We start from the raw sequence: 27,768 nt of genomic DNA, 5'->3' as shown, positions 1-27,768 counted from the left end.
AAGCCTCACCTTTTAAAATCCCTCATTAGTCTTGGGAAATACCCTGAGCCCTATCAAACATGAATTCATTGAGAAAAGTATCTGTTTCCTTTATAAGGGTCAGAAGGAGGTGGCCGAATGGCCTTCTGCAGGGTTTTAAACTTTTCAAGAGCAAAATATCAAGTGATGAAATACCGGTAACACTTCATGGTCCCATGTACTCAAATTCATGTTTGAAGCCTCCAGATAAGTTTAGTATTCAATTAGTTTTCTGTGTAGTGACCTTTTGCCATATCAGAATGCTACTTGAGAATTTGTGTATTATAAGGCATGGTCAGTGTTTGAATGCAATCTTTAAAAGGTTAGCTCAAGTATTTCTTTACAGCCAGAATCACAGGGCTTTTTAAGACACATTTTTCAGCTTCGTCACGCACCTTGCATGTCAAATAATTAGTCTTGTGACCTGCTGTTGGCGTGTACCTTTAACTCACACCCCTTAATCTTTCCTCTCTTTCTTCACCCTTTTCCTTTAACCCATCAACGCACCTCATATCCTTGATCTTTAACATTTAGGCTCAGATTCAATTCTCGCAGCCAATGGTGGTGGTGGTGATTTCCAAATGACCAGTCAAGATCAGGGGTCAAATGTCAGATTCGGTAAGTGTCCCTGATTTTGTCCTTTATCTGAGCCTGGGCTTCCAGATAATACGACTATATTTGTTCTTCCAGACCAAAGTCTTGAACAAAGTCTAAGTGAGCTGTGAATCGCCAAGTACAGTAATACCAATATGAGACAAGATTCAATTTTGCTATTGTGATGTTACTTGTGCAAGACAGTGTAAGTACACAACTGAAATATTCTGTATACGTGTCTCAATCATAATGGAATAAATGCTGAAAAACAAGTTTGATAGTATAACATCAGTCATTTTATCAACAAAAACAAAATAAAGCAGCAAATAAACATGTGGTTTTGATAGTCAAAGTATAACATAACTATAAATGAACTTGTGGAGATGAGAACTTTTGGAATCAATAAAGGCTAACTTCAGTTTTAGACTTTTCTAGAGGCTGCTATAAACTGTAGAACCCAATTAAATTACTGCAATATCAACTGACTGCAAGTACAAGTGTACCTCTGGTGTAGTCTGATCTCTCATTAATAGAGATCTTATGGTCCTGATAAGATTTCATTTTCTTTTATAGAAAGTTGGCAATAATTTCAGCAGCCCTGCTGTTCTCAGGATCTTGCATTATTTTTTGAAAATCAGAGCAAAGAATGGAATCCCAGGCTTGCAGAAAAGTTCAAAGCTAGCAATGTTTGTGTGAATCTTCTTGTCATAACAATTTCTTGCTGTAGCTGTTGTCATTGTTGTTGATTACCTACAGTTTATCATCATTCATTAGGGCACCTGATTAGACTATATTTTCTCTTCTACTTGCATTCTAGTCCACCTTGTTGGAGATTACAGTTTTGCACCTTTTGACACATTTTTCTATTCAAAACCTCTTTGCACGACTACCTAGTAACTAACCGTAACAGTACAGTGCACTCCTGTTATAACGAACACGGTTGTAACGAAATTCCGGTTTTAATGAAGTGAAAATTTGGGCCGTAACGTTATCCACTTTAACGTATTTTGATTGTTTATTAGTTTGGTTATAACAAAATTTCGATATAACGAAAGAAAACCGCCGGTCCTGAGGACTTCGTTATAACGGGAGTCCGCTGTACCTTGTTTTACCTGGTCCTGTTGTATATGTTCATAACATTCAACATACCAACAAGATTGCTTCATTACTGAACTCAATGAGATATTCATTCTTGTTTAAAATACTCTTCTTTGTACATGGAAGCTACGTATGTACAAAGTACAATCATGTAGCTCACTACTGATCATACATTTCTTCAAGTCTTTTTCCAACTGCAGTTTTCATTGTTGTCAACATATGGTAGTATTATAAGTCTTGCCTATTTCTTCTATTTTATTTTTCAGTGATATTGCAGGAATTGCTCATATTCTGAACATTTTTCCCTGCATCTTTTTATGATGGTGATGGGTACTTTTTCTATGTAGTTACAATATTACGAAGGGTGTGGGTTACTTTTGTCTATTGATAATCAGAAAGCTAACCATACACTGCTGTCTTGTACATGTTGCATACTTCTCAGATTTTACATTCTGTTTGTTGGACACTATTTTTGAGTGGATATGTTCCTTAGATTAGAATGATACAAGTTGTATATAATGATGCTACAGGAGTGGTGATTGATGAGTGTTGGATTGGAAGACAAGTGGGGTGCATCTTTTTAAAGAGACACAAGGCATTGATGTTCATCCCCCCACCCCTTGACCAGCAAAGGTCGTTAAACCTCGTTCTGCCAGGTGCCAGCTGAGGCATTAATGGGATGAAGTTTTGGTTGAGAAGGAGATTCAGATTTTAACCTTTGTGTGTGTGTGTGTGTGTGTGTGTGTATGTATGTGATAATGAGAAACCCATTTTAATGTGAAGCATGAAAGAGGATACAATTCTAAGATGAATTAAAAGTTTATTTGATAAAATTGGTCTGGAAATGGCTGAGATATATCCAAAAACCTAATGAAAGTTGGGGCCCAACTTTTATTAGGACCTCTTTGTTTTAGGATATCTCAATGATTTCAAGACAGCTTTTCATTAAATAAACTTTGAATTCCTCCCAGAAATTTATATGCTATTTTTCAGAAACGGTTTCTCTTTATTTCACACACACACAAAAAAAATCTGAAGCCCCATCTGAGCAACAACTCTACCATACTTATAAAGGCACAAAGGCAATATATGTATAGTTTAATCTCTGATGATGTTAGGCCTGGAGTGAATGCTATTAAACACCTTTTTGTACCAATTAATCTGGTTCAGTGGCTCCATGACTACAGTGCAGTTTATCATGGTATCGTATACGTTGTATGAGCTTGCATTATTTTCCATGAAGTAGTAAATTATCTCATAGTGAGGTACGAAAGTCATTTGATGCTTGCTAGGCATTTTGCAACTGACTGAGCCACAAGATACACTTTCTCTCATCTTTGTACCAGCTCCAATTTCATCAACCAGTCAGCAGCCAGCATACGATACGACAGCTACGAACAGCACGACACCAACGACAAATGGAGGGACGTACTTTGACGAGCGAGTGCCCATTCCAGACCAAGACAATGTGAGTGTCACTCTGATATCTCTAACTTACTTGTAATCATATTTTGTACATCTAGAATATATGTATGAGTTATTAAAATCTTACGAATTTCAGGTTTTACTGTAAAAATGGATGTTTTTCTTTTTGAGGTGACATTAGCTTTACCATTCTTGATCCCATCTCTGTCATATCTTTCTTATCTTTTCACTTGGCAGTATGCCTTCAGCTTCCGCAAGTTGTGGGCGTTCACTGGTCCAGGCTTCCTCATGAGCATCGCGTACCTGGACCCGGGAAACATTGAGTCCGACCTGCAGTCTGGATTTGTTGCCGCGTTCAATGTGAGTAGTTAAGCATGGACAGGAAGGAAATTAGCGTCATCTGTGATTGGTATTATTAGTTTGGTGTTATGGTACACATGGAAAATGCAGTAGTCTTGGCTGGTCTGGATGTATGTGAGATAAAAACAAAAGGCCGTAAAATCTGGCCATAAAAAGACCATGAAAAGGAAGTCTTAAACCACCTCTTTCTTTGGTATTGGAACAAAATGTGTGTGTTTGTGTGTGTTTGTGTGTGTTCGTGTGTCTGTCTGTGTGTAATACATCAGAGATTTTTTAAAGTCCTTGCTAATGAAAGAAGGTCTCTTTAAGGGACCAACAGCTATGCCCTGAGTACAACCATTGTTCTTGGGCTATGATCAGGAATATCACTCCACTAGCCACATTTTCAAAATGACAGAATGCAGAGGTATACTGTATGTATCAGAATTATATACATTTGTATGCTCTTATCGTTCTATTTGATTCATCATCTGAATTGTAAAGTGATGCAGAGTAGAAAGTCATGTGAAATCAAATTGAATCAAGTTAAAGTTTTGGAATAATACAGGTAGCAAAACAGGACACCTCCAATTCATGAAAGTTTCTTGCCATGGATGTTTCTGGTTTTACAATAAGACCTCCCAATTACACACACACAAAAAAAAAAAAAAAAAAAAAAACAAACACGTGTTTTGACACCACACATGATTAAGAGAAAGTGCAACCAGCTTGACCATCTACCCCTTCTCATGTGTGCTTACTGGTCCCTTTATCACCTCTGCCCCCTACCTTCCCCCTCCTCCACTCCCCCAGCTCCTGTGGGTGCTCCTGCTAGCCACGTTGCTGGGTCTCCTGCTGCAACGGCTGGCCGCCAGACTGGGCGTGGTCACCGGGATGCACCTGGCTGAGGTGTGCTACCGGGAGTACCCCAAGGCTCCCCGCATCATCCTCTGGCTCATGGTGGAGATCGCCATCATCGGCTCCGACATGCAGGAGGTCATCGGCACGGCCATCGCTTTCTACCTCCTCTCCAACGGAAAGTAAGTCACCCGTCTTTCCCCCAACAAAATGATACAGTCAATATTTTGTTTGATAGATACTTTGTTTTCTGCAAATCAATATACATAAATTACATAATCATGAACATGGGAAACATACAAAGTATATTTGAAACAGAGTCGTTTGACTTGCATAAACAACAATATAAAAGGAAATTAATGATATAATATTACAGTATGCCTGTCTATGCAGCAGGGATTACAATAACAATATTATATTTAAGAAGCGATACGAGAGGGCCACCATTGTAAGCATTGCTTGAAAAGATGGCCGGCCCGAGGAAAAGGTAGGGACGTATTCAGTTCGTAACAATACAAATTCTGCTGCGAAGATAGCAGGGGAAAATAATACTCTGATGTGTGATGGTGGTGAATGTGCGTGCAAGTGCTTGAAAGTGCACAGGGGCAGATAGGTTGGAATTTAGAATAATAAAATTGGTTTGCTGGAAGAGGGAACAACATACGATGTTGCTATCGGGAGACCAACATGAGTCATATAAATTATTCATGCTTAATTCGTATTTGAAGTATACTGTAGTAAAATATGCTTCTTTAAGTTTGCTTTGAATGAAAACAAGGAGGCACACTGTTTCAATTCCTCAAGAAGAGTGTTCCATGTATCCGGACTGTAATGTCTAATCGACTTCTGAGCAAGTAAAAGCTTTAGATTACGTAAATGAAAATCATGGGAACGTAAATGAAAATCATGGGAACGACGGATAGGGTATGGGTGAATATGATCATTGGTTACTAGGGCATTATAGAAAAATGATAATAAATTTCGAATGTGTTTATACATAAATATGGCAATTACACTTAGGTATAAATGTATAATTATCATGGGCCTTTTAGGCGATAAAATATGGGATCAGTGTGAGCCAAAAAATTTGAATGTGTGCATATCTTCACAGTAATCATCTTATCTTTTCTGCATTTTTTAATGACATTTTTTTTTAGTGCATGTCTTCATATGTGTATTTCAAAGGCAAGTCACAAAATTTGTGAGAATAAAACACTGTGAAAATGTTAGCCTGTACAGTATAGAAAGTATTATATATGCTGCTTTGAACAGAATTCATATCCTGTATGCAACATGCAGTCATACCATGTATGTAGCTCTAGAAGCTGTTGAATTATTTCATTTCCTTTTTTTGCTCCTTTCAGAATTCCACTCTATGCAGGAGTACTCATCACCATCACAGATACATTTGTCTTCCTCTTTCTGGACAAATATGGTACGCCTCTGATACTAGATTGGTTTGATGAAGAATTCAAGTTTTACATAGTTCCTTATCATGTCCTTATTGGCTTTAATAACTAGAAAAGCACTCTGAGAGCGCAGACCTCCGCCAAGCATGAAGCTTATTTCCACCACTACACTGATCTTGTTCTTCCATAGAGATATCATACATACACACAACACCGGTGCTAAAAGTCGCCAGATTTCCAAATATAGAAGCCTTTGTTACGTCATAAGCCTTCAGCTGCACGGCGCGCCTCACTCCAGCAGAAAATAGAGCACGCACTTTAGTGCGCGCAGGCAAACCTCAAATATGCGCAGCCTGAACTCCCAAGTTCATTGACCCTACCTGCAAAAACATCAAAAATCCTTCATAAATTCCCCCAAAATTTTCGGATTATTACCAAAAGTTAATCGTTTGTTACTTGTGTCATTCTCAACCTTTCCTGCAAGTTTCATTCCAATCCGTTAATTACTTTTTGAGTTATTTTGCGCACGGACAAACGAACGAACGAACAAACCAACGGTAATGAAAACATAACCTCCTCCCTTGGCGGAGGTAAATAGTATAATTTCAAGCAAACAGAGTAGTAGATGTTTCTTGAAAATCTGAGATAACTATATTTTGTTAAGATTTAGATATTTTCATGAAACAATTATATCACTAGCACCCACTTTATTGTTGATTTACAGTTTATTTATACTTTATAGTTGATTGTACATGTATATAGAAGCAATTTCTGTCAAAGAATTGCAAGCAAAATTTTGTTCTCCACTTTCAGGCCATCTTCAAAAGCAATGGCAATACAATTTATTCACACTTTTTGAAAATCAGAAAGTTTGAATCAAACTATTGTATCATGCAGGAAAAATTTTGTTCTAAAACATTTTTTTGAAATTCATACTCTCGTTTTTGTGTCTCAGGTTTACGAAGATTAGAGGCTTTCTTTGCCTTCCTGATTACAGTGATGGCCATCACCTTTGGCTATGAGGTGAGTAAAACACAAAAGCCAATATCCAATATTATATTGTCAGAGTGGAAGGTTAGAACACAAAATGCCAAATGTTTCAAGGGAACAACAGCAAAGTATTGGGGTAGTGAGATCAAAGGATTTCTTATGTAGTAAACAAACAAACAAACAAACAAACAAACAAACAAACAAACAAACAAACAAACAAACAAAACAGAAGGACACAATTCAGGAATGACAGAAGTGAAGTGAAGGGGAAAGTAAAAACAATGATGAAATTAAAGAAGTCATTACTAATGTAATCAAGTGTGTGGATATCCTACCTCCAGTACCTTGTTAGAAGTCATTCATTTCGCTTGTTCCATCAAAACATTCACTGGAATCTACTGTAAAAGCTGTTATTTTCATGTACAGATATTTTACAAATGAGGAGGATATTTTCGAGAGGTGCTGTTTTTTGTGATTTGACACCATGGCTATCATAAATGCAATAATACCTATCTGTTCACGATACGTTGTGTAATGCTAAATTTGCAGCCCAACAGTGATTCATGAAATTTTGCAAAAATTAAACCCTCGCAAAAATACCATCTTTTTATAGTAATCTACTACAAAGTTAAGTTGTTGAAGTGTTGAACAACTGGTCACATAGTCGTGTGTTTGTTTGTTTGTTTGTTTGTTTGAGGTTTTTTTGGAGGGGGGGGGGGGTGGGGATTTGAGCAGCCGTTATTCTTAAGGTGTGCACAAAATTGTCATTAATGATGGAAATGGTCATTATGGAAGGAATGAGTGACTCTCTCTCCACCCCATACAGTATATTGCAGTTGCCCCTGACCAGGGAGCCGTCATGAAGGGGTTGTTTGTGCCATCGTGTGGGACATGTAACCCGGCGGTGGTTCTGCAGGCGGTGGGCATTATCGGCGCCATCATCATGCCCCACAACATCTACCTGCACTCGGCGTTGGTGAAGGTGAGGAACATTGGACTCTCTCTCACTCTTCATTGACCTCTCACCTATCATTGACCTTTCACCTGTCATAGCCACCTTTCATGGATCTCTTCCCTTTCATTGACCTCTCACCTTTTACTGACCTTTCATCCATAGCCATCTTCATTGACCTCTCACCTTTCACTGACCTCTCACCTATCATTGACCTTTCACCTGTCATTGCCAACTTTCATTGATCTCTCATCTTTCATTGACCTCTCATCTTTCTTTGATCTCTCATCTTTCATTGACCTCTCATCTTTCATTGACCTCTCACCTGTCATTGACCTCTCACGTATTATTGACCTCTCACCTGTCATTGACCTTTCACTGGTTGAGAAAATTTGGGCGGTGTGTGCTCCTTGCATGTAGTACTACAGTTTGTAAATTTGCCACAAAGAGTTTGCTTCAGCCTTCACTGCCTTTCTACATGTTCATTAATTGCAACCATTCTCAAAAGAGATGATGGAAATGTGGACACATTCTTTCCTCCAGTCTAGAGATGTGGACAGAAGCAAGGAAAAGGCTGTGAAGGAGGCTAACATGTACTACTTCATTGAGGCCAGCATTGCCCTCCTCATCTCCTTCATCATCAACCTCTTCGTCGTTGCCGTCTTTGCCGAGGGCCTCTACCACAAGACCAACGCAGAATTGGTAAGAAAGGAGGACATTTCCAACAATGAGATGGGTATTACTTGCCCCATGTATGAGCAATGTACTAGTGCCAGTTGATTGAGGACACCAGTACAAAATATTTAAAGTCTTGTAGTCTTGAGATCCATAGGTGCACCCATTTATTCTGGAGCTACACAGCCTCAGAGTTTGGATTGATATCTCCATGTGTGAAGGTGACTGTACTATTGCCTAAATGAAACACAAAGTATAAAGTTTGATGATGACTGATACATCAGTTTGATATACATGTATTGATTTCTCATATTGTTTGGGCCTGTGAAAGATGCTTGACCTTTAATACTGTGAGAGCTTTGGAGAAGTTTGCATTATTTGAGGAATATAGTGATTTATGATTCATCCTAAGAGGTTCATTCGGTGCATTCTCCTCCCCTCTCTATACAATACTGTAAAAGTGGAAATTTTCGCACATTTGGCGTAACCAGAAACCAGCCTGAAAATGAAACGAAAAGCAAATGTTTTTGCCTGTCGTATGTTCCACTAATTAATGTCTTGATTTTGTGGAATTAGAAACATATGAAATTCATCTCGCCAAGCCGAGCGCCAGAAATTACTCGAGTGAAGAATAACCGCTTTACAGTGAACAGAATACCCTCAAGGTGCAATTACACTAAAAGTGAGGCGGCCTTGTCATGTTTTGTTCGCACTTTTTTAACCCATTGAGGACAGGCTGATTTTGCTATAACACACATTTTCATTAGACACCAGCCTATTGTATCCCCAGGATTAATATTCCACGGGTTAAACATGAAGTCATCAAATCTTGCATCTTCTGTTTCTTGAAACTGGTAGGAATTTCCAGTACATCGTCACCATACCTGTATCCACACGATTGTATTTATGTAATGTTTATTGTAGAACATAGCATGACATTTCTGTAGTGGTAGTGCATGATAGAATTAAAAAAAAAAATACCCTAGGTTTTCTTGGTTTTCTTGATATATAGATATATTCATATTATCCCCCTGTTTTCATAAGTACTCTGCAGAAGGGAAAAAAACTAATGATTTTGACATTTTTTGAAATTTTCCCCATTGACAAATATCCATGCAGGGATTAGACTGCCGCATTGTAGATAAATCTGACTTCAGAGCTTTGTAACTTATGGCGGCCATAAAAAAGGGGGGGGGGGGCGTTCCGAAGAAGATCAAAAACACTTTAAATGGGTTATACAATGAGTCGGTTCTGTTTCATATGTCAGTGCAATTATCCTTTGTTATGCATACTTGAAGCCCCCCAGTTAGAAATTACCATAAAAAAGCAGTACCCAAACCAAATTGGTCTATATTCATGTTGCTCTTTTTTAGCATGACAAGTGCATTGAGAACCACCTGGACCGATACATCGACATATTTCCAGACAACGACACGCTGGTGGAAAATGTTGATCTCTACAAAGGAGTAAGTACATTCTTCATGTTTGTGCTGTGCATGTGTAACAAATGGACTTTCCTGTGTCCCACATGATATGCACTTGCATATCTTGAGTGCTGATATTGAAGAGCTATATTTGCCTCCGCCAAGGGAGGAGGTTATGTTTTCGTTACCGTTGGTTTGTTTGTTCGTTCGTTCGTTCGTTTGTTTGTCCGTGTGCAAAATAACTCAAAAAGTAGTGAACGGATTTGGGTGAAACTTGCAGGAAATGTTTAGAATGATACAAGTAACAAATGATTACATTTTGGTAGTAATCCAAGAATTTTGGGGAAATTTATGAAGGATTTTTGATATTTTGGCAGGTAGGGTCAATGAACTTGGGAGTTCAGGCTGCGCGTATTTGAGGTTTGCATGCGCGCACAAAAGCGCGTGCTCTAGTTTCTGCTAGGGAGAGATGCGCCGTGCAGCTGAGGGTTTATGACGTAACAAAGGCTTCTATATTGGGAAATTGGGCAATTTTTCAGCACGTACAGTACTCGTATACCTATGGATGGAAGTCACGGATCTCTATGGAAGAGCCCAAAGAGCTTTTAAAATCTCTTTGGGAAGAGCAGAATCATTGGTGGAAAGTAGCTGCTTGGTGGAGGTCTGCACTCTCAGAGTGCTTTTCTAGTCTTTATATTCTATTGCTGTGTAAATTTTGTAAGTCACAAGTTTGCTTTAGGTATAAATGACCAGTCACATTTGGTATGTATAACACAAAGACATCACTATGTACAAATAGAGCATGTGCAACCATTGTCAATGCATTGTATGAACCAGCAAGTTTTTCCAGATTGATACAAGAGAATATTTGTCGAAGTGTGCAGAACCTGTAACTGTTGTCATTATTGTAGACAAGGTTCAAGATCACTTTTTACTAAAAGCATGAGTGAGAATTGAAGACTGCATGCATTTCTTCAATGTATAACATGTGAAAGTTATGATATAATGGAATATGTTTCATCTCTCCCTATATGTTTCATCTCTCCCTATATGTTTTACCTCTCCCTGTATGTTTCATTTCTCCCAATATCTTTCATCTCTCCCTATATGTTTCATCTCTCCCTATGTTTCATCTCTCCCTATATGGTTCATCTCACCTTATATGTTTCATCTCTCCAAATATGTTTCATCTCTCCCTATATGTTTTATATCTCCCTATCTGTTTCATCTCTCTGGTCAGGGTGTATTCTTGGGTTGTCAGTACGGCAGCCCCGCCCTCTACATTTGGGCAATCGGGATCCTTGCCTCAGGTCAAAGTTCAACAATGACGGGGACATACGCTGGCCAGTTTGCCATGGAGGTATGGCCAGATGAGACAAATCTTGTTTAGAAAAAGTTTGTTTGAAGTTTGTGTCAATAGATAAGAAAGAAATCAAAAGGCTGTGTTCTTTCCCTTTCTTTCACTGTGAAGCCATTTTGGATATTTAGAGTGAATCCATCTAACATGTATAGGGTGGTAGGATTTTTGGGGTTTTATTGCCGCTTGGTCAAGTATCAGATGGGTCCTACTTCCCAGTTTCGTCTAACATCACTGCAGGTAAAACTCATTTGGTTTTACTATCAATTTTTGTCTAACGCCCATTTTGGTCCTAATCCTCAATTGGGTCTAATGCCCAGTTTTTTGCACTGTACGTAGATACATAAAAAGACATATTAAAATACATTGGGAAAATTGTTTGAAAGAAAAACAGAAAAAATATATGGATAGATACATACGTAATGGGATGGATCTATAGTTTGTATAGGAAAAATAGATTAATCTGACAGATTGATATAATATACAAATGTAGGTATATAAGTGTTTTGACAATCATGTTTTTTCTTTTGGTGACCCATTCTGGCCTCTTAGATCTTAAAAATCTGAAAATTTTGGTGGCCTGGTAAAAGGTATTGTGGTGGCCTGAAAATAAAAAGCACACATAATGATCAATTTTTGAAATATTAGTTTGCCTGATCTGGCCGCTAAACAGATAACCCTGTTTTTTTTTAATTTGATGGCCCCAACATCAATTTTTTAGTGGCCCCGGGCCACCTCATCTGTCGAGCCCTGGATACATTACAATGTATGTTTCATAGAGAAATTGGAATTGATTGGAAAGGTAAAAATCGAGAGATGGAGAAGTAACAATTGTAGATAGACATGTTTTTAATTTGCACTACCTGTTTAATGTCTTCCTGTCCTTGATAATGCATTTCAGGGATTCCTGAATCTGCAGTGGTCCCGGGCTGAGGCGGATCATCCTGACCCCGATCCATCGCCATCTGTCCCCACCATCCTCATCGCCATCTTCAGTGGCATCGACAATCTCACTGGGATGAATGATCTGCTAAATGTCCTCATGAGTTTTGCAGGTATACAGCCTGTCTGCTCTTGCGACTATTTTGCTCCGCTCTTATTCTCTCCCAGGATTTTAGGGTTTGGGGTTTGTGATAGAGTTTTTTAGGTTTTAATTTTGATGTGAGAAATTAGTGTTTAGGGTTTATTTTTTGTGGGTAGAATGCATATTTGGCTTTAATCAGTAGCATGCGGAAGTTTTCATGGGAGCAAATGTCGCAGGAGCAAATGTCATGGAGCAATAAACAACCACCTACCCATAGTGGACTGCAAAAAAAGAAAAAGAAAAAAAAAAAAAGAATAAACATAAAAAAAAAAATCCTGTAGTTAGAAAAAAAGAAGACCCTCCTGTGCCTACCTATAAACGTGGCCAGCGACCAGTGATTTTGCTATTGTATTGGGCTGGATGACTGACAAGTGTGACTGAAAACATTTTATGTTTGTGGTTTTTGTGTGCCCAATTCAGTTTGTCCCTTTTTTGTGAGGTAGGATAATGGCTCCCTCTCTGTGAAAAACTCTCCAAAGTCTACTCTATCTCTAATGGTATTTTTCTGTGTGTTTTTTCTATCTCTCTTTTATATTCTCTGACATTGCTGTGTCTGTTTTCCCCTTTCTCTCTTTCATACCACTTTTCCTTGTTCTTTTTTCTCACTATCTCTCTCTTGTTTTCATCCCATAATTGGCCTTTTCCCTTTCATCCTAACCCCCTTGTACCACTTTCTGCATCACTGTGAATGGAATGAAAGATGTAAAAAGATGTTTCTCTGTTTTCTCCCGTTCTCTCCACAGCTTCCGTTTTGCCCTCATCCCCCATCCTGACCTTCACCAGCAGTAAAAACCGCTCATGGAATCCTTCAAGAAATGGAATGTGAGTGTGGAGGTTAAAGGTTAACTGTCATTGGGGGGGTGGGGGGGTGGGGGGCGGATGAGAAGAATGTTTCAAGAATTATTTTGATTATATGTGTTTTTAATGTTGGCTTTTTACAGTAACACTGGGACTCCCCATTATAACATTTTTTTTTGTCATTCATAGACATGTAGATCTAGTAATGACATGTTGTGGTTACCTGACATTCAACATCCGACGTAGAAATCCCCAAGCTGGTTCCAGCTTTTTTCATCACTTGATCGATTTTCGATACAGATTAGATATGTGATCATACTATGGAGGACTAATAGCAGAAGAGACATGTATGATGACATTATTTTGGGGGATATTGTTAAGGAAATTCATTCAGGATTCACATAGGGAAAAACTAGCAGGCGAGGTGAAAACTTGATTCATGAATAAAACAATTTTGCATCTGAAAAGACTTGTTTCAAAATGTGATAGAAAAAAGACTTAAGATACAAGTGTAATTTCTTTTTCCCTCATACTTTTGAAGGATGAAATGAGAAATTCTTTTTGCCGCATTTTTTCTTCGCAGATTTTGTGCTTCTGGTGTGCGTTTTTATTAGCCATCGCCGTCATAGCAATCAAACCTGTACTTTGTAGCGGTCTTCATCCCCACGTTTTACCCCAGCACTGGGCCCATGTTTTTTTTACTCCTTGCCATCGTACTGTTTCTTGTTACTGCGCATTCATTCTGTACCTGGTAAGGAATTAGATGTAATGATTTGCACTCCATTTTTTTAGATTATGGCATTCCTATAGTTTCCCTGGGACATGGTTGCTGTTTTTATTCGTTGTTTCTTTATACTGGGAGCTGCAAGTATAAATTATGAAAGCTCTTGGTTTAGACTGCAGCTCCTGTTTGTTGTTTTTTTGTTGTTTTTTTTTTTTCTCTCTCTCTTTTGTAAAATCCATTCATTAGTATATATGAGGGACAAAAACCATATTGTTTGGGAAGTTGTCAAAACAAAACTATAAGGAAGTGTTGATTTTTGATGTTTCAGAGAAAAAAACAATAATGTGGTCAAACATTGATATCAAAAATTAATATTAGCATCCATTCATGGATGCATGTAAAAATAATAAAACTGAAATCCATTATCAGGTTGTAGTTTGATATTATGATTTAAAAAGTGGCTGTCATTTTTATGATTACTATACTTAATGAGGCCCACTTGAAAATATCACCCGATGTTTTGTAACAGTATTAGAGTGCAGGAGATCACATAATAAGAGTGATTTTCTACCAAAAAATATGAACATATTCTGTAAAAAGCATTTTTTCAATTTTATATTTTGATTTTCTCTGCTTTTTTCATTTACAGATTGCCTACTTTTTGTCAAAAAGCTTGGGACTCAGATATTCCACCGTCAATACAAGTGAGTGAAGCTCATACAGTAGGTTCACTCACTACTGTAAAAACATTATAAAATTTTGCGGCATAAAAATTTTCAAGAATTGGAGCCTACGGCCTTTTTTTCGTGGCATTAAATTTTTCGGGAAATTGCCATTGGCGTGCAATGCATATGGTGTAAAACAAGAAACTTTCACACGCATTTTTAATTTTTGGGAATCTTGGCGCTCGCAAAAATTCGCGAAAATTAAAAATGCACAGGAAACATTCCTCATTTTTACAGGTCTCTTTTGTGGGGAGAGGAACGAGTGAAAAAAGAAAACATCTAACGAGTTGTGTATATTGTAATGCTTTTCTCTGCCAATTTGATTTTAAATGAAGTTTTTATAGTCTTTTTGTTTTGTTTTTCATGTGACTTCAGTCTAGAGAGAGGTTAGGACCATTCAAAATTACACATTGATTATAGAAAAGAAAAACGTGTCAAGATTACATGTCACTTTTTTACAATGTTTGTTTCTTAGTAAAAATGTTGAGTTTTTTGTTTGATTTTCTGCAAGCGAAAAGAATGCAGAAATGTACAGTACATTTTGCGACCCGGTCGCAAAATCTGCAAAAATGTTTGCCTTGTAATATTTTATCAATTTTTATCAGAATTTTCTACAGGAGAGCATCTCAGAAGTAAAAATTATAAAGGGACTCATAAGAATATGATTTCCATAAACCAAAGTAATTTACAGGACAGAAAATACTTTTGTGATTGGCATGGTTTTTCAAGGAGTAATTCCTATTAAATTTATCAAAAATATTTCATTCTTTTTTTTTTTCTTCGATTACATGTGCAGAGATTTTTTTTGAGGCCCCTTCGACAATGTAACAACCTAGAGAAACGTCAATTTACCATGGCGATGAAGACAGCGTGGAGCTTCCGGAGTCCTTACAGACAGGAGGATTTTCCATACGACACAGAATGAGCCTGTCGCGGGGGGGACCACGTCAACGGCGAACAGTGGGGGAGTAAGCAGGCAGAAGGTGTAGGACATCCCTCTTCATATAAACACCTGAATGGATCCTTGTCATTTGATTGGTTGTTTTTGACAGTGATCATCTGTTCCCCATTTTTACTACATCATTCGTGCAATTGGGGCTCCATTTTACCTTGCAATCGTGGATCCATGCGACTTCTGCTCCATTTTGCACGCACACCGAGAGCCCAGCACACTACGGTCCGTGTGTAAAAAATGCTTGTGTTTTTGCATTGTGCATCAAGGATACTGATGGACAGCAAGCTAGCATATAGTTGCTTCAGCACTCTCTTGATTTCAGAATCTCGCGCATTCTCTCTTGTTTTCTAAATTCATAAAAACATTAAATGACAAGGAATCTATTTTTAGGTGTTATGTAATCAAAATGATATTATGTTTTTTTTATTCATTCATGCAATGGTCAGAATATTTTCATTCAATGAAAATATGAAATTATGTTTTCCATTCAAACTCCGCTGCGCCTCATTGAAATGGATCATTTTCATCTTTCACCTCGTGAAAATATTTCTGTCCATTGCACTCATAAACATTCATTACTTGTACAACATTATGTCACAAAACTCCCAGTATGATTTCCCCTCAAAGTGGAGTTTGTCCATAAAGAATGCAAGGTTTTCAAGTCGTGTTTTTTCTTGATTCTATTTTGAGACTTGAATGATTCAAACATGTCCTGCCATATATTAGATACATGTATGTTGAAGAGTTTTCTTTGTCATTATACTTTTTGATGTCATTTGGTATATCAGTTGAAAATGACAAATTTTTTCTTTTAGATATGCAACTTCAGTGTTGACGGAAGGGCTCTGCGCCCAGCCTTGGAAAGAAGTTGCCTCTTTTCTCATTTATGATTTTTTCTTTTGCCATTCTTGTACTGAATCAGGAGAAGGAAATGTTTTGATATTTGTGAGAATATGGTTGTAATTAGGAAACTATGTTGACACCTTTTTCTTAGTGGATTGTGGAATCAGAGATATGAATTTGTTGGCATTTATTCGTACATGCATTCAGAATTATTGGACGAGATGCTTAGTTCATGGTCTTGATCATCCCTTTGTGAAAAGAGTTTGACTTAATTGTAGTGACGTGCAATCACTCTACTAATCTTAACTATAAGCATGAGGAATACTTGAATTTTAAAGTAGGTTTAATATTATTTTGTTTTATGAAACCTGTATTAAAGGCAGTAGATACATGCTGTATATGCCTGTGCTATTGCTGCACTCAGGGATCGGAATATGCAAACATAGTTGTAACATCATTGTTCATGATGGTTTAAAATTCCGCTTGTGTAAATGGGTGACTGAGAAACACCTCTTATGCTATTAACAGGCATTTATCACCAGATGCACGCTGGGACAGGCCTGGTATGGGGAGGGTTTGCCTCCTTCAGCCTTGTTATAGTCCAGGGTCCAAAGTTTGATTTTATTTAAAGCTACCTTTGTGAAATGAGGGTGGAGAGTTCATAAGCAGCGGCTTTAGTAGTCACTCATCTCTTTGCATGGTTGAAAGCTTGCCATCAGTGAAAAGTGTGTGACATTTAAAATATTCTGATAATTAAAGGGATGGTATAGTTGAGATGGGGCTTCAGGTTTCCAACTTTTTTGTGTGGGATAATGAGAAACCCCTTTCATGAAATATGGAAGAGCATGCTGTTCTAAAAGTGATTAGAAAGTGTATTTGATGAAAATTGGTTTTGAAATGGATGAGATATCCAAAACAAAGGGATCCTGATAAAAGATGGGACCCACCTCTTATTAGGAACCCTTTGTTTTACTTTATTTTTGGATATCTTGGCAATATCAAAGCCCATTTTCATCAAATAAACTTTGAATTCCTCTTAAAATTATTCTGTAAATGTTCTGTAACATTTCATTTATGGCTTCTTTGTATCTTGCAAAAAGTTACAAGCTCAATCTTTATCTCCACCAATACTATACCATCCCTTTAAAAGGTCAAAGTGCCTTGTTCTCATTTGGGAGATGCTTGGGAACGTATTGTCTGGTAGGTGAGAAAGTGTACCAGTAATGGATCATCTCTATCTACCTTTAGATTAAAAAAAAAAAAAAGTCGGAGAGAAACAAAACATACAAAACACTATTTAGCATCGTAATTGCTCAATTTTTTAAAGATTGTTAAACTTTGAAATGATGCCCCCTTCCCCCATTTAAAACAAACAATGTTATTAACCGAACAATGTTTTTACAATTTTTTCTGCCGTCAAGGGGTATCCATGAACAGTTATACCAATGTTGGCAAAGATTTTAGCGACCAGTTTCTTAGAACTATATGGGAAATTTATCACTACTTTGAAGCATTCAGTTATCATTTACATCTAAATACAGAATGATTTATTATTATTGTTATCGTTATTATTATTAATTGTTTATTATTATTATTATTATTATTATTATTATTATTATCATCATTATCATCATCATTATCATTATCATCATTATTATTATTATTATTATTATTATTATTATTATTATTATTATCATCATTATCATCATCATTATCATTATCATTATCATCATCATTATCATTATCATTATTATTATTATTATTATTATTATTATTATTATTATTATTATTATCATCATTATCATTATCATTATCATTATTATTATTATTATTATTATTATTATTATTGTTATGTCATAAGCAGGTATTCAGGGACTGTAGTGTTTGGATATATTTTACTTGTGCTTCCCATGGCATAGCATTTATGGCAAGTGGGAGTATGCACTGTGACAATTTTCTCGTGCTCTGTTTGGAGTCTCTGTGATGACAAGTTTTATTGAGACTTTCACCCTCAACACTTATGTGAAAGATCATTTGCAGAGTTAACCGATTACTGATGCTTTCTGCATGCAATGATATTGAATATCAGTTCTCAAGAGACAAATGCACACATGGGAAGACGTGCTCGCATTTTCACACAGAAGAAAACCTTCGACCGTAAAGTGAGGATATCCAGTGTATATGCTTGTCCAATCCAGTATCATTGTAGCCTGTATACTAATTGAAGAGAGTGATCATCTGTTTCAAGTTGTGGCAATAGATATTGGAATATTTACCGTGAAGTGCTCTTTGTACAGTGTATTTAGATGAGGTTCCAGACGTACAAAAGAAGTTTTTGTTACAAACTTTTCAGAAACATGTTTCACGCTATACTAAATCGTAAATTGGAAAGCAAAGCAGAATCCCATTGTCCAAAACATTTCTCCCATGGCTGCATGTAATCATATCATGAGTTTTACAAGCCTATGAGTATGTGGCTACACAGCTGTTAAATGGCATGGGTTTTTTTTCTTCAGCGAGTGGTTGGTATGAGTGGACTCATTCAGTGTCTGAATATGTCGGAACCTCGTTATGAGGAGGTCAGATTAACAAAACCCTCCTAATAAGGTGATTTTGCAAAGTTTCCACTCTATATTTCTTCGTTTTTGCACCCTGACGTGGAGAGATACCTGATAAAACAAGGTAGATTGTAGAAATATGATGGCAAACAAGTTCTTATGTAGGTCTGAAACCTCTCCCAATCTGGTTATTAGTCTTGAGTGTTTGTGGAATGGTGGCCTTAACTTCAACATCTTGCCTTCTTTACAAATAACGTTCATGTAAATAATAGAATGTAGCCATGGGTAATATGATACCCAGAGATAAATCTGGTGCTATTGCAAGTGGTTATACATTGTATGTGCTTTCTTCAATTCTTCAGTTTGACTTCCAACGTTCTGACTGGTCAAAGGGTCACAAAATATTTAGATGTACAAATGTGAGTGTGATTAATTGATGCTCATTGTAAGTGTACGTTGTAAACTAATGCTAACCGGAAAAGGTAAAAATATTTGACCTAATGTGTCTACTAGCCATGCAGTGTTAATGCAAGGCAGACAAATAAGTGGTTATTCCTTTTGTGTTCTAAGAAAAATGCCATTGAATTGTAATACTCTTCTTGGAGTACACCTGTGCTTTGCCTTGTACCATGTTTTGACTATCTGTGTAGATATAGTCATAATGAAATCTTATACCATGCAGGTTTTCATCATCTGTGTACATTTCTATTTGATAACACGACATATGATTCCTGTTAAAAAAAAAAAAAAAAGAGGGAGAGAGGGAAATGATAGTGATGAATTCATATAGCAGCAGTGGCGGATCCAGGGGGGAGCCCACTGGGCGTGCACTCCCCTTTATTTTGTTGCCAAGACAGAAGAAAAAAAAAATTGTAAAGGTGTTCCCTCTTTTAAGGAATTCCTGGATTCGCCCCTGTAGCTGGAACATGGAATCATTTGGTGTTAGATTGCTGGCTGTTTACAGATGGCTACAGTCAACACGTTTAGTTCCTTGCACCAACAATGTAGTATTTACAGTTTCATTTTCATCATTATGATACGTATAAATATTTTGGGGTACCTTGTTTTAATTAGGAAAAGGAGTAGTACAGTGTAGCAGTATTTCTTGTACCACCCAGAGAGAAATCTGGTGTACCAGAGCTGACACTGCTATATGTTCTTCTTCTTCTTTGTTTTTTGTTTGTTTGTTTTTTCCCTGTCTAGGATGGAGGTGGAATGCTTGCTTGGAAATGTAAAGGGTAACTTTGCCTCCCCCAGGGTACTTCGTCTCCTCTAAATGTTAGCAGTTTGTTAGTAGCAGTATTTTTTGTACCACCCAGAGATGAATCTGGTGTACCTAAAGGCTGACTACATTATTTATTGTAATACCTCAAGATGAATATCTGCTGCTTCTTGTTGGAAGTAAAAAGGGTTGATTCTACATTGCAGTGTAATGATACTCCAGTCTGTGGAATGGTGTCATAGGATTTGTAGCAGTATTTTTTTGTACCACCCAGAGATAAATCTGGTGTACCAAAGGGCTGACTGCAATATCTATCTACTGTAAGGGTAATAAAATGTTATCTAAAAGATTATTTAAACCAGATGATGGAATATGAACGTACACTATGAGAATAGATTAACAGGGGTAGCTCTGCAATGGGTATATTCAAAGCAAGTATGTGTTTTGTTTTTGTTTTTTTGTTTTTTTGTGTGTATCACCCAGAAGTGTGGCATACCAAAAAGACTGCCTTTGCCTGTAAGATTTTGATAGAAACTATCTTTAAAGGATTCCTTGGGTCTTAACATTGAAGCTCGTACAAGACAATGTTTAAAAACAGTAACCATGTGTTTTGTTTGTTGATCTTCTTTTTTTTCTTGATGTGTAGCCATTTGAGACTAATATCTTATTTCGTATGTTTAATGTGCTTGAAATATCAGAAATATGACATATCTCGACAAGGCCTTTTCTATGACTTTTTATTTCTCTGTTTTTGCATATCATCATGTTTAGTAGTGATAATGTAGGTTTCAAACATAAAAAATGTCTTCACTGTTGTATTGCATCACAACTCTTTTATGAGGTAAAGATTACTGTATACGCTGTTATTTTTGCGTACAGATATTTTCGCGAATGAGGAGGTCACGGACATTTTTGCGAGATGTTGTTTTCGCGTATTGACATGGAGGCCTTCATATGTGCACTGTCACTTTAGCGCATGGTGACATTTTCGCGTGTTGTTAAATTCGCAGTGCATTCGCGAAATTCATGTAAATTAAACTTGCGCGAAAATAACAGCTTATACAGTACCTTTTTTTTTTCATCTGCAATCCTCTGTTAACTTAGAACTGCATTCTCTTTTACATGTATTTGAAATGTACCAATCTTTAATATCAAAGTAGTTTGTATAAAATTCAATGTGTCATTTGTGGTCATGATAGTCACATGTTAAGTGTTTTTTAAAACCTCCCACTTTGTACAGTACATGTATATTTGACTTTATACAACACCTAAAAAGAATGTAGCTATCCGATTGGTCGATTGCCCATCACGTGACATTTAGTAAAAAGTTCCATCGCATGCTGTGACTGTCAGCCGTGCAATTTTGTTTGAGCAAAAATGGATAGCGCATGGCTGACATCACCCATTTCCATTGACTGGACTTGACTTGATGACTGCCCTGTGTTAAACTCACGATTTACTCAAAGTTTTTCTTCCATCGCACTGCTCTGATGTCACAATTAACAAACATTTGCTGCGCGCACTCAATAATTACAAGCATGCTTTCAAGTGCATAATGTACAGTTGTATTTTTGTCACTTGTCTGGAATATCATACCAAATACATGTATCCTACGTAGTGTGGGATCTTTGATCGCACATTCCTTTCTGGAAATTTCTCGAATACGCGAGTTGGAGTTCAGGTCGAAGTGGTCTTTCCTTTGAAGCAGATTTTTCCACACTCCCCACTGAATTTTGTCTGTTGGGAACTTCACACATGTCACATCCTTCATCTACGGATATTTTCTATAATTTTGTCGTTTGGCATCATCAGCCCAGCATTGGGCTGCTTCGCAGAAGAATCCCATTTATCAAATATATATAAATATAAATATAAATATAAATATAAATAAATATAAATATAAGTTACAGATTAGAAATAACTCTATTATTCGCGAGATTATATGACAGAATTTGATACGATCTATGAATACTAGCTAATACTTCGGCGTTCAATATGCGTAAAACCATGTACATGTGCGCATCGCGCGTTCATAACCAAAGGTTTATATCCCAAGAATTAAAGGTAAAAGAATTAGAGCACCACATGCGTTCAGATTCAGAGAGCTACATTGTATATGCGATAGGAAGAATTCATGTGTCACATGTGCACTCAGTTTCCCCCCTACAATGTATGTGCTACATAATTTTGTCCATTCCTGCCCGCTAGTGGTACCATATACAGGAAGAAATTACTTGCAAGATTCGTCGTTGTTTACTTTCTACCCTAGCAAAGGGGATTTTGTCCCTTTTGATCAGTGGTGTACTTACTGGGTATATATCAATACATCTTGTTATCAAAGTTTAAAACATGATGCATGCGTACAAAATGTACATTACAATTCTGTAGCTCGTATGTCAGTTTTGAAACTCCGCTATTGATTGGGCGAAGGACCATGTGTGAAGTCATGATTGCTATGCATGGTAACTTTTTACAAAATGCTACTCGTAACTTTGCGCCAATGTTCTTTTGCATATTATACAGACAGTTTTTATATACTGTATCCTTATCTCTGTGTGATTCAGTCTTTTAATAGTCCATACATTACATGCAGGTACCCATGGTATATATTTGTAGCTAGTGCACAGTAGACATGTCTACTGTGCACTGTATTGACTCTTAGATTGCTCTGTACATTTTTGGTAGTCGAAATCTTGTGATGTATCTGAATAAATTTTATTTTTCGATTCTCAGTACTGCCCTTCAGATGCATTTCACGTCATAATGTATTTTGTATAATTTGCTAGAATGTGGAATAAAATTCTATTTTACAATTATTACCTCTGTGACTGACTCGACTATTCACTATCTCTGTGTCATTTATTACAATCGTATATGTACATGTAGGTAACTTTGACTGGAAACATAATAGCATACCGGTAATTATTTACCATAGGTAGAGTACATAAGACAGCAAACATTTGATATGGTGTATCTTGTGACGTTTTATTTCAAAAACTTATCTATTAAAATTATAAATCACATTGCACACAAAAGTAATATGGAGGTAAAGCTTCACAGTAATGTTTTCCATACCGTCATGTGCAAAATGGCACAATTATGTACGTGTACTTCATCACCTTAGGACCATAGTGTTGTCATGCATGACATGTCATGCATGAATTTTTAGAACTTCTTTTATCGTGCAATCCTTGATAGTCGACACATGAGACCACACTCACATTCTACACCATTTTGTATATCAACAGAACAGAGTCTTCAAACATCTTGCCACCCTTTTCACATTACAACCTAAATTTTGAGTGATAATCACAACTGACTACTGTATGGGACATTTTGGAACCATTATAGCATGAGGGGGGGGGGGGGGGGGGGGGGGGTGAAATTCTTCGTACCAGAGTGCGAGAAAGATCTATGGCCCCTACCGAAAGATTGTACCGTCATCAAGCTCTGTTGGCACAAAAGGTGACCATCCCAACGGGAAAGAACTGCTCAGCAGAGCTGAAATGAGGCTTGAATCTCTCCAAAAACAGCTCGAGTAAGGCCAAGCTGGTTGCAACATTTTATAACACCTCCCTTATGGCAAGAAAGGAGGAATCTAACTTAAGAAGAAACAAATAACAACAAAAAACTCCTCTCCCAATGCAAAGCTGAGGTGAAGACAAGGGCATAATTAATGTCCACATTTCTATTCTCTCACATTGACAATAATACCTTTCAAGTTTGCTGACATGGAGTTTTCAAAACAGAAGATTAAAATGTGAAGACTGGCTCTCAATTTGCAGTGGTCCCAGCCCCCCTGGGAATGGGACCATAAACAAACTTGAAAGGACACTCATCATTGTATTTAGTCACAGAAGTGTATCATGTATTATACATGTAGTATTGTGCCTAGTGTATTAAGACATTTTTTTCCCTTTATTTCATTTCTTTTATTTTTTAGATTCTCCTATTTGGAGCCTCTGGGTCTGGGGGAGGCATTTTATACAAATATAATATGTGACCATGCATCACAAACTGAACAAAAAGTCACATGACCTGATTTCAAGTGAGGACTTCAAAATAGGTGAAATGGGTCAACATGGTCAAGTTTTTCATTTTTTCTGAAAGAGCAATTCTTCCACATTCTGAAGTTTGGGATCATAAAGCAAACAGGAATTGGTGTTTTTAGTGATTTTTCAAGAACACCTTTTTTTTTTTTTTTTTTCCAGAATAGAAAGTCTAGTGTGATTAGGTCTGTATTTATAAGAGTCCCCTTTTCATTTCTTACAAACTCTTTACACTCTTTACTTTGAACTCAAATTACTCTTGACAGGAGGACGCTACTGCTTTGGAGGTTGGTGTCAGTCATGGACAGAATGTGTTCACAGAACATGCTTAATTTCAGCTTAATCTGATAAGCCCTTTATTGTTGTTGCTATGGGGTTTTACATCCTGATTTTTGTCCCATTCATGGCACAAAAAACGGCTTGGTAAGATTAAGCGCTTGAATAGACCCTCACTTCAGGGCCCCTTTTCTCATTATGCACTTTTCCAGTGTGTGTGTGTGTGTTTTTTTTTTCTAATATTTAGATAGGTTGTTGGGAGAAGTGAGTTATACATCATTTTAAAGTTTAGAGTCTGCTCTTTCACAATCTGCATTAACTATTAAATAATCCATGTCTGGCAACTTTCTGTGGGTTTGGTGATGCAGGTTCACATACATTATATTACTGTATAAAGCTGTTTATTTTCACATACAGATATCTTCACGAATGAGCAAGTCACAGACATTTTCACGAGATGTCGTTTTCGCAAATTGACACCGAGGCCATTGTAAGTGCACTGGTAGCCTAGTGCATGGCGACATTTTCGTGTGTTGTACAATTCGCGGTCCAGCAGTGATCCGCAAAATTCGCGACAATTAATAAAAAAATAACAGCTTTTACAGTACTCTAGTTTGGTGACAAATTTGACCATGCACTTTCACGAACGTGAGTTGGAATCTTTTATCATTAGAGTGGTCCAAGCTCTACTAGCAGCTGCTACCAGGCTGATGAGACTGTTTGTCCTACCACTATTGGTGGGTACCAGGGAGAGAATGCCTTGTTAGCAGATTCTGATCAATGAGCTTCATCTTGAATGGGAATGCCTCATGTCTGTTCTAAACATTTGCCCATTATCCAGCAAAATGAAAAGAAGACACACTACTGTAAATAGGATATTTTATTTGTGGCATGAAAATTTCACAAATTGGAGTTGATGGCCTTTCTCGCAGCATGAAATTTTCGCAAATTGCCACTGGCATCCAATGCATATTGTGTAGGCAAGAACTTTCGAGTGCATTTTGATTTCGCAAATGTTGGCGCTCGCAAAATTCGTGAAATTAAAATGCATGCGAAATTCGCGAAATTAAAATGCACACGAATATTCCTCGTTTTACAGTATCTGATGGTATATCCATAGAGGACCAAGGAAGAGAGTTGTTACAGTCAATCCAGGAGAAATCATTGGCCTACTTGTAAATAGAATTGAGAATGAACAGAAAAGATAACAAATGCCCAATAAAATCTACAAATCCAAAAGATGTAGACAGTATATCTACAATGTACTGTGATGAGGACAATGTCTTCAGCTTGACTTTCGCAGATAAAAGTAATGCTCTAAACAGGTGATAACCACACCAGCTGTAAGGCATACATGATATGAATATGCTGTACCAGTAATAGAAAGTGAAACTTTTGGCACAAGTGGCTTGGCAGCTAAACTGCAGGTTGCCAATATAAATCTGAAGAGGCAAATACATGCACTGTAGTGGGGGCGCTGTGACATATATAATGGATAAGTCTCTTGACTTTTAAACAGAGTACCAAGTCTGAGTACTGCCAAGTGCTTCAGACATGTCCTTGGATGAGATGTCTTCACCCATGATGCTGCTCTTGACCCAGGTGCATAAAGGGGTACCTGGCAATGCTTGGGGTAATAACAATGGCAGGGTCCTCTGGTAGAGCAGTGGCAACACTGAAGATGCTACCCTTGGTAAACAAAACCATCATATTATATCAAAATTGTCAGGAGATATCAAGTGTCCATTTCATGTAGATGGGAAGGTGACAGAGATCCATCGCTAATGCACACGTTTCCCCTGAGAGTTCAAGTAAAGCCTACGTGTGAACACAGAAGTCTCATCACAGTAAAACCAGCGAGGGAGGCAGACATACACGTTGGAGGATCGCCTCAGCCTACTACTGGTGGATTCTTCTCCCCGGCGCTGCAGTACCATGGAGCAGAAACCTGCCACAGACATGTTTGCAGAATAAGGTGTTCATCTTTAGTCCAATTTGGACATCATGATTTCTACAAACGAGAAAATGGAAGAAAAAGAGATAATGAAGAAGGCTATTAAAGAGTTGTTCATTTCACAAAGGATCTTTACAAGCTGTGGCCAATAATCATGAACTCTTTCAACTTTCTATACAGACAATTGCTTGAGCATTTTTTTTAAAGGTACTATTTACCATGGGGAGCAGTGATTCAAAAAGTGCTTGAGATATCAAATTTGATGCATATGTGTAGGTCAGCTGTATTAGGAAACATCCTCCGAGGCCCCCCCCCTCTACGTTCCGCGCGATATATGGCTAACGCGAAAAGCTATCGCCGCAACTTTTCATGACTTTTTTCTTTCGAGTCTCCCGCATCTTTTGACACCAAATTTGCGATGCCCGGGCGCGCGGTTCCGAAGTTGTGCATACATATGTATGTGCATGTCAGACCAAAAATTGCTCAAAAACGTGAATTTGTGTACAATTTCAATGCAAACTGTGCTAACAGGCAAATTTCATAAAAGCATGATTATTTAGGGGTTTTATTGATTAAAATCAAATAATAACATATTTTCTTGTTCGGAACAATGTCGCGGACAAGTTTCATTGAAAAAACAAAGAAAAACATAAAGTCAAAAAAACAGAGAAATACATAAGAAATTCAAAAAACAATAAAATACATAAGAAATTTTTTCTGATGGCACAATTTTTTGTCCTTATATTTGCTCAAGACACTAAAAAGAATATTTTCACAAAAAATGTGCCCATTTTGAGCTTTATTTAGTGATTTATACCAAATTGTCTGATTTCATGCATCATGATGCATAAATTAGCATAATTTAGCATAAATGATAATTTTGTGAAAATTTAACTTCGTGGTACTTTACATTACATCATAGACAGTGTGTGTGCCAATTTTCGATCGCGCAGTCGATGGCCGAGATCTGGAGGAGGGGGGGGGGGGGGCCTGGGAGGCCCCCCCCCCGGCTCTATGATCTACCTAAATAGCCCGGCCTAGTTATGGTTAACATTAATAATGCTGATTCAAATTTTTACACTAGTTGTTTCTATCCCTAACTCACATTTTAGAACTATTTTGAAGCACTGAAGCTGGGTTTTTGTTTCATCTGCAAATGGTAAATTACGCTTTTCATATTCAGATTTCTAAGGACGTTTGAAGAGTATCAAGGCTGAATAATATGTCTGAAAAGATAAAGGTAGCTCACTAATCAATTAGTAACATCTGATGGCCTCTTACTCAGATAATGGAAATTTATGTGTTTCTCTTTGTGTAGACATGAGTTACATGCAGCTGTACCATGCATTTGATTTAGCTTTAACATGACTGCAGTTTCACTGGCATGGCATTTGGGAGGAAAGTCTTAGGATAATATCATTACCACGGTAACTTTGTGCAC

General features: G+C 37.4%; 1 protein-coding gene across 1 annotated transcript; it reads left to right on the top strand.

Annotated features, from left to right (window-relative positions):
• The first annotated feature begins 558 nt into the window (after positions 1-558).
• Positions 559-15,395, top strand: LOC139732739 (natural resistance-associated macrophage protein 2-like). Its single transcript, XM_071643590.1, is given in 17 exon segments — positions 559-636; positions 3,057-3,178; positions 3,373-3,495; positions 4,288-4,514; positions 5,697-5,767; positions 6,697-6,764; positions 7,558-7,713; positions 8,227-8,385; positions 9,732-9,824; positions 11,023-11,142; positions 12,041-12,185; positions 12,967-13,010; positions 13,013-13,045; positions 13,605-13,655; positions 13,657-13,734; positions 14,395-14,449; positions 15,307-15,395. Coding segments are annotated over 17 exon segments (1,671 nt in total). The 5' UTR covers positions 559-599.
• Positions 15,396-27,768: the final 12,373 nt, after the last annotated feature.

Source organism: Diadema antillarum, unplaced genomic scaffold, assembly GCF_040938485.1.
Source record: "Diadema antillarum isolate AM-2024a unplaced genomic scaffold, OU_Dant_1.0 seq00000445_RagTag, whole genome shotgun sequence".
Lineage (NCBI taxonomy): Eukaryota > Metazoa > Echinodermata > Echinoidea > Diadematoida > Diadematidae > Diadema > Diadema antillarum.
The sequence above is the reverse complement of the archived record's forward strand: the minus strand, read 5'-3'. Positions and strand labels throughout refer to the sequence as shown.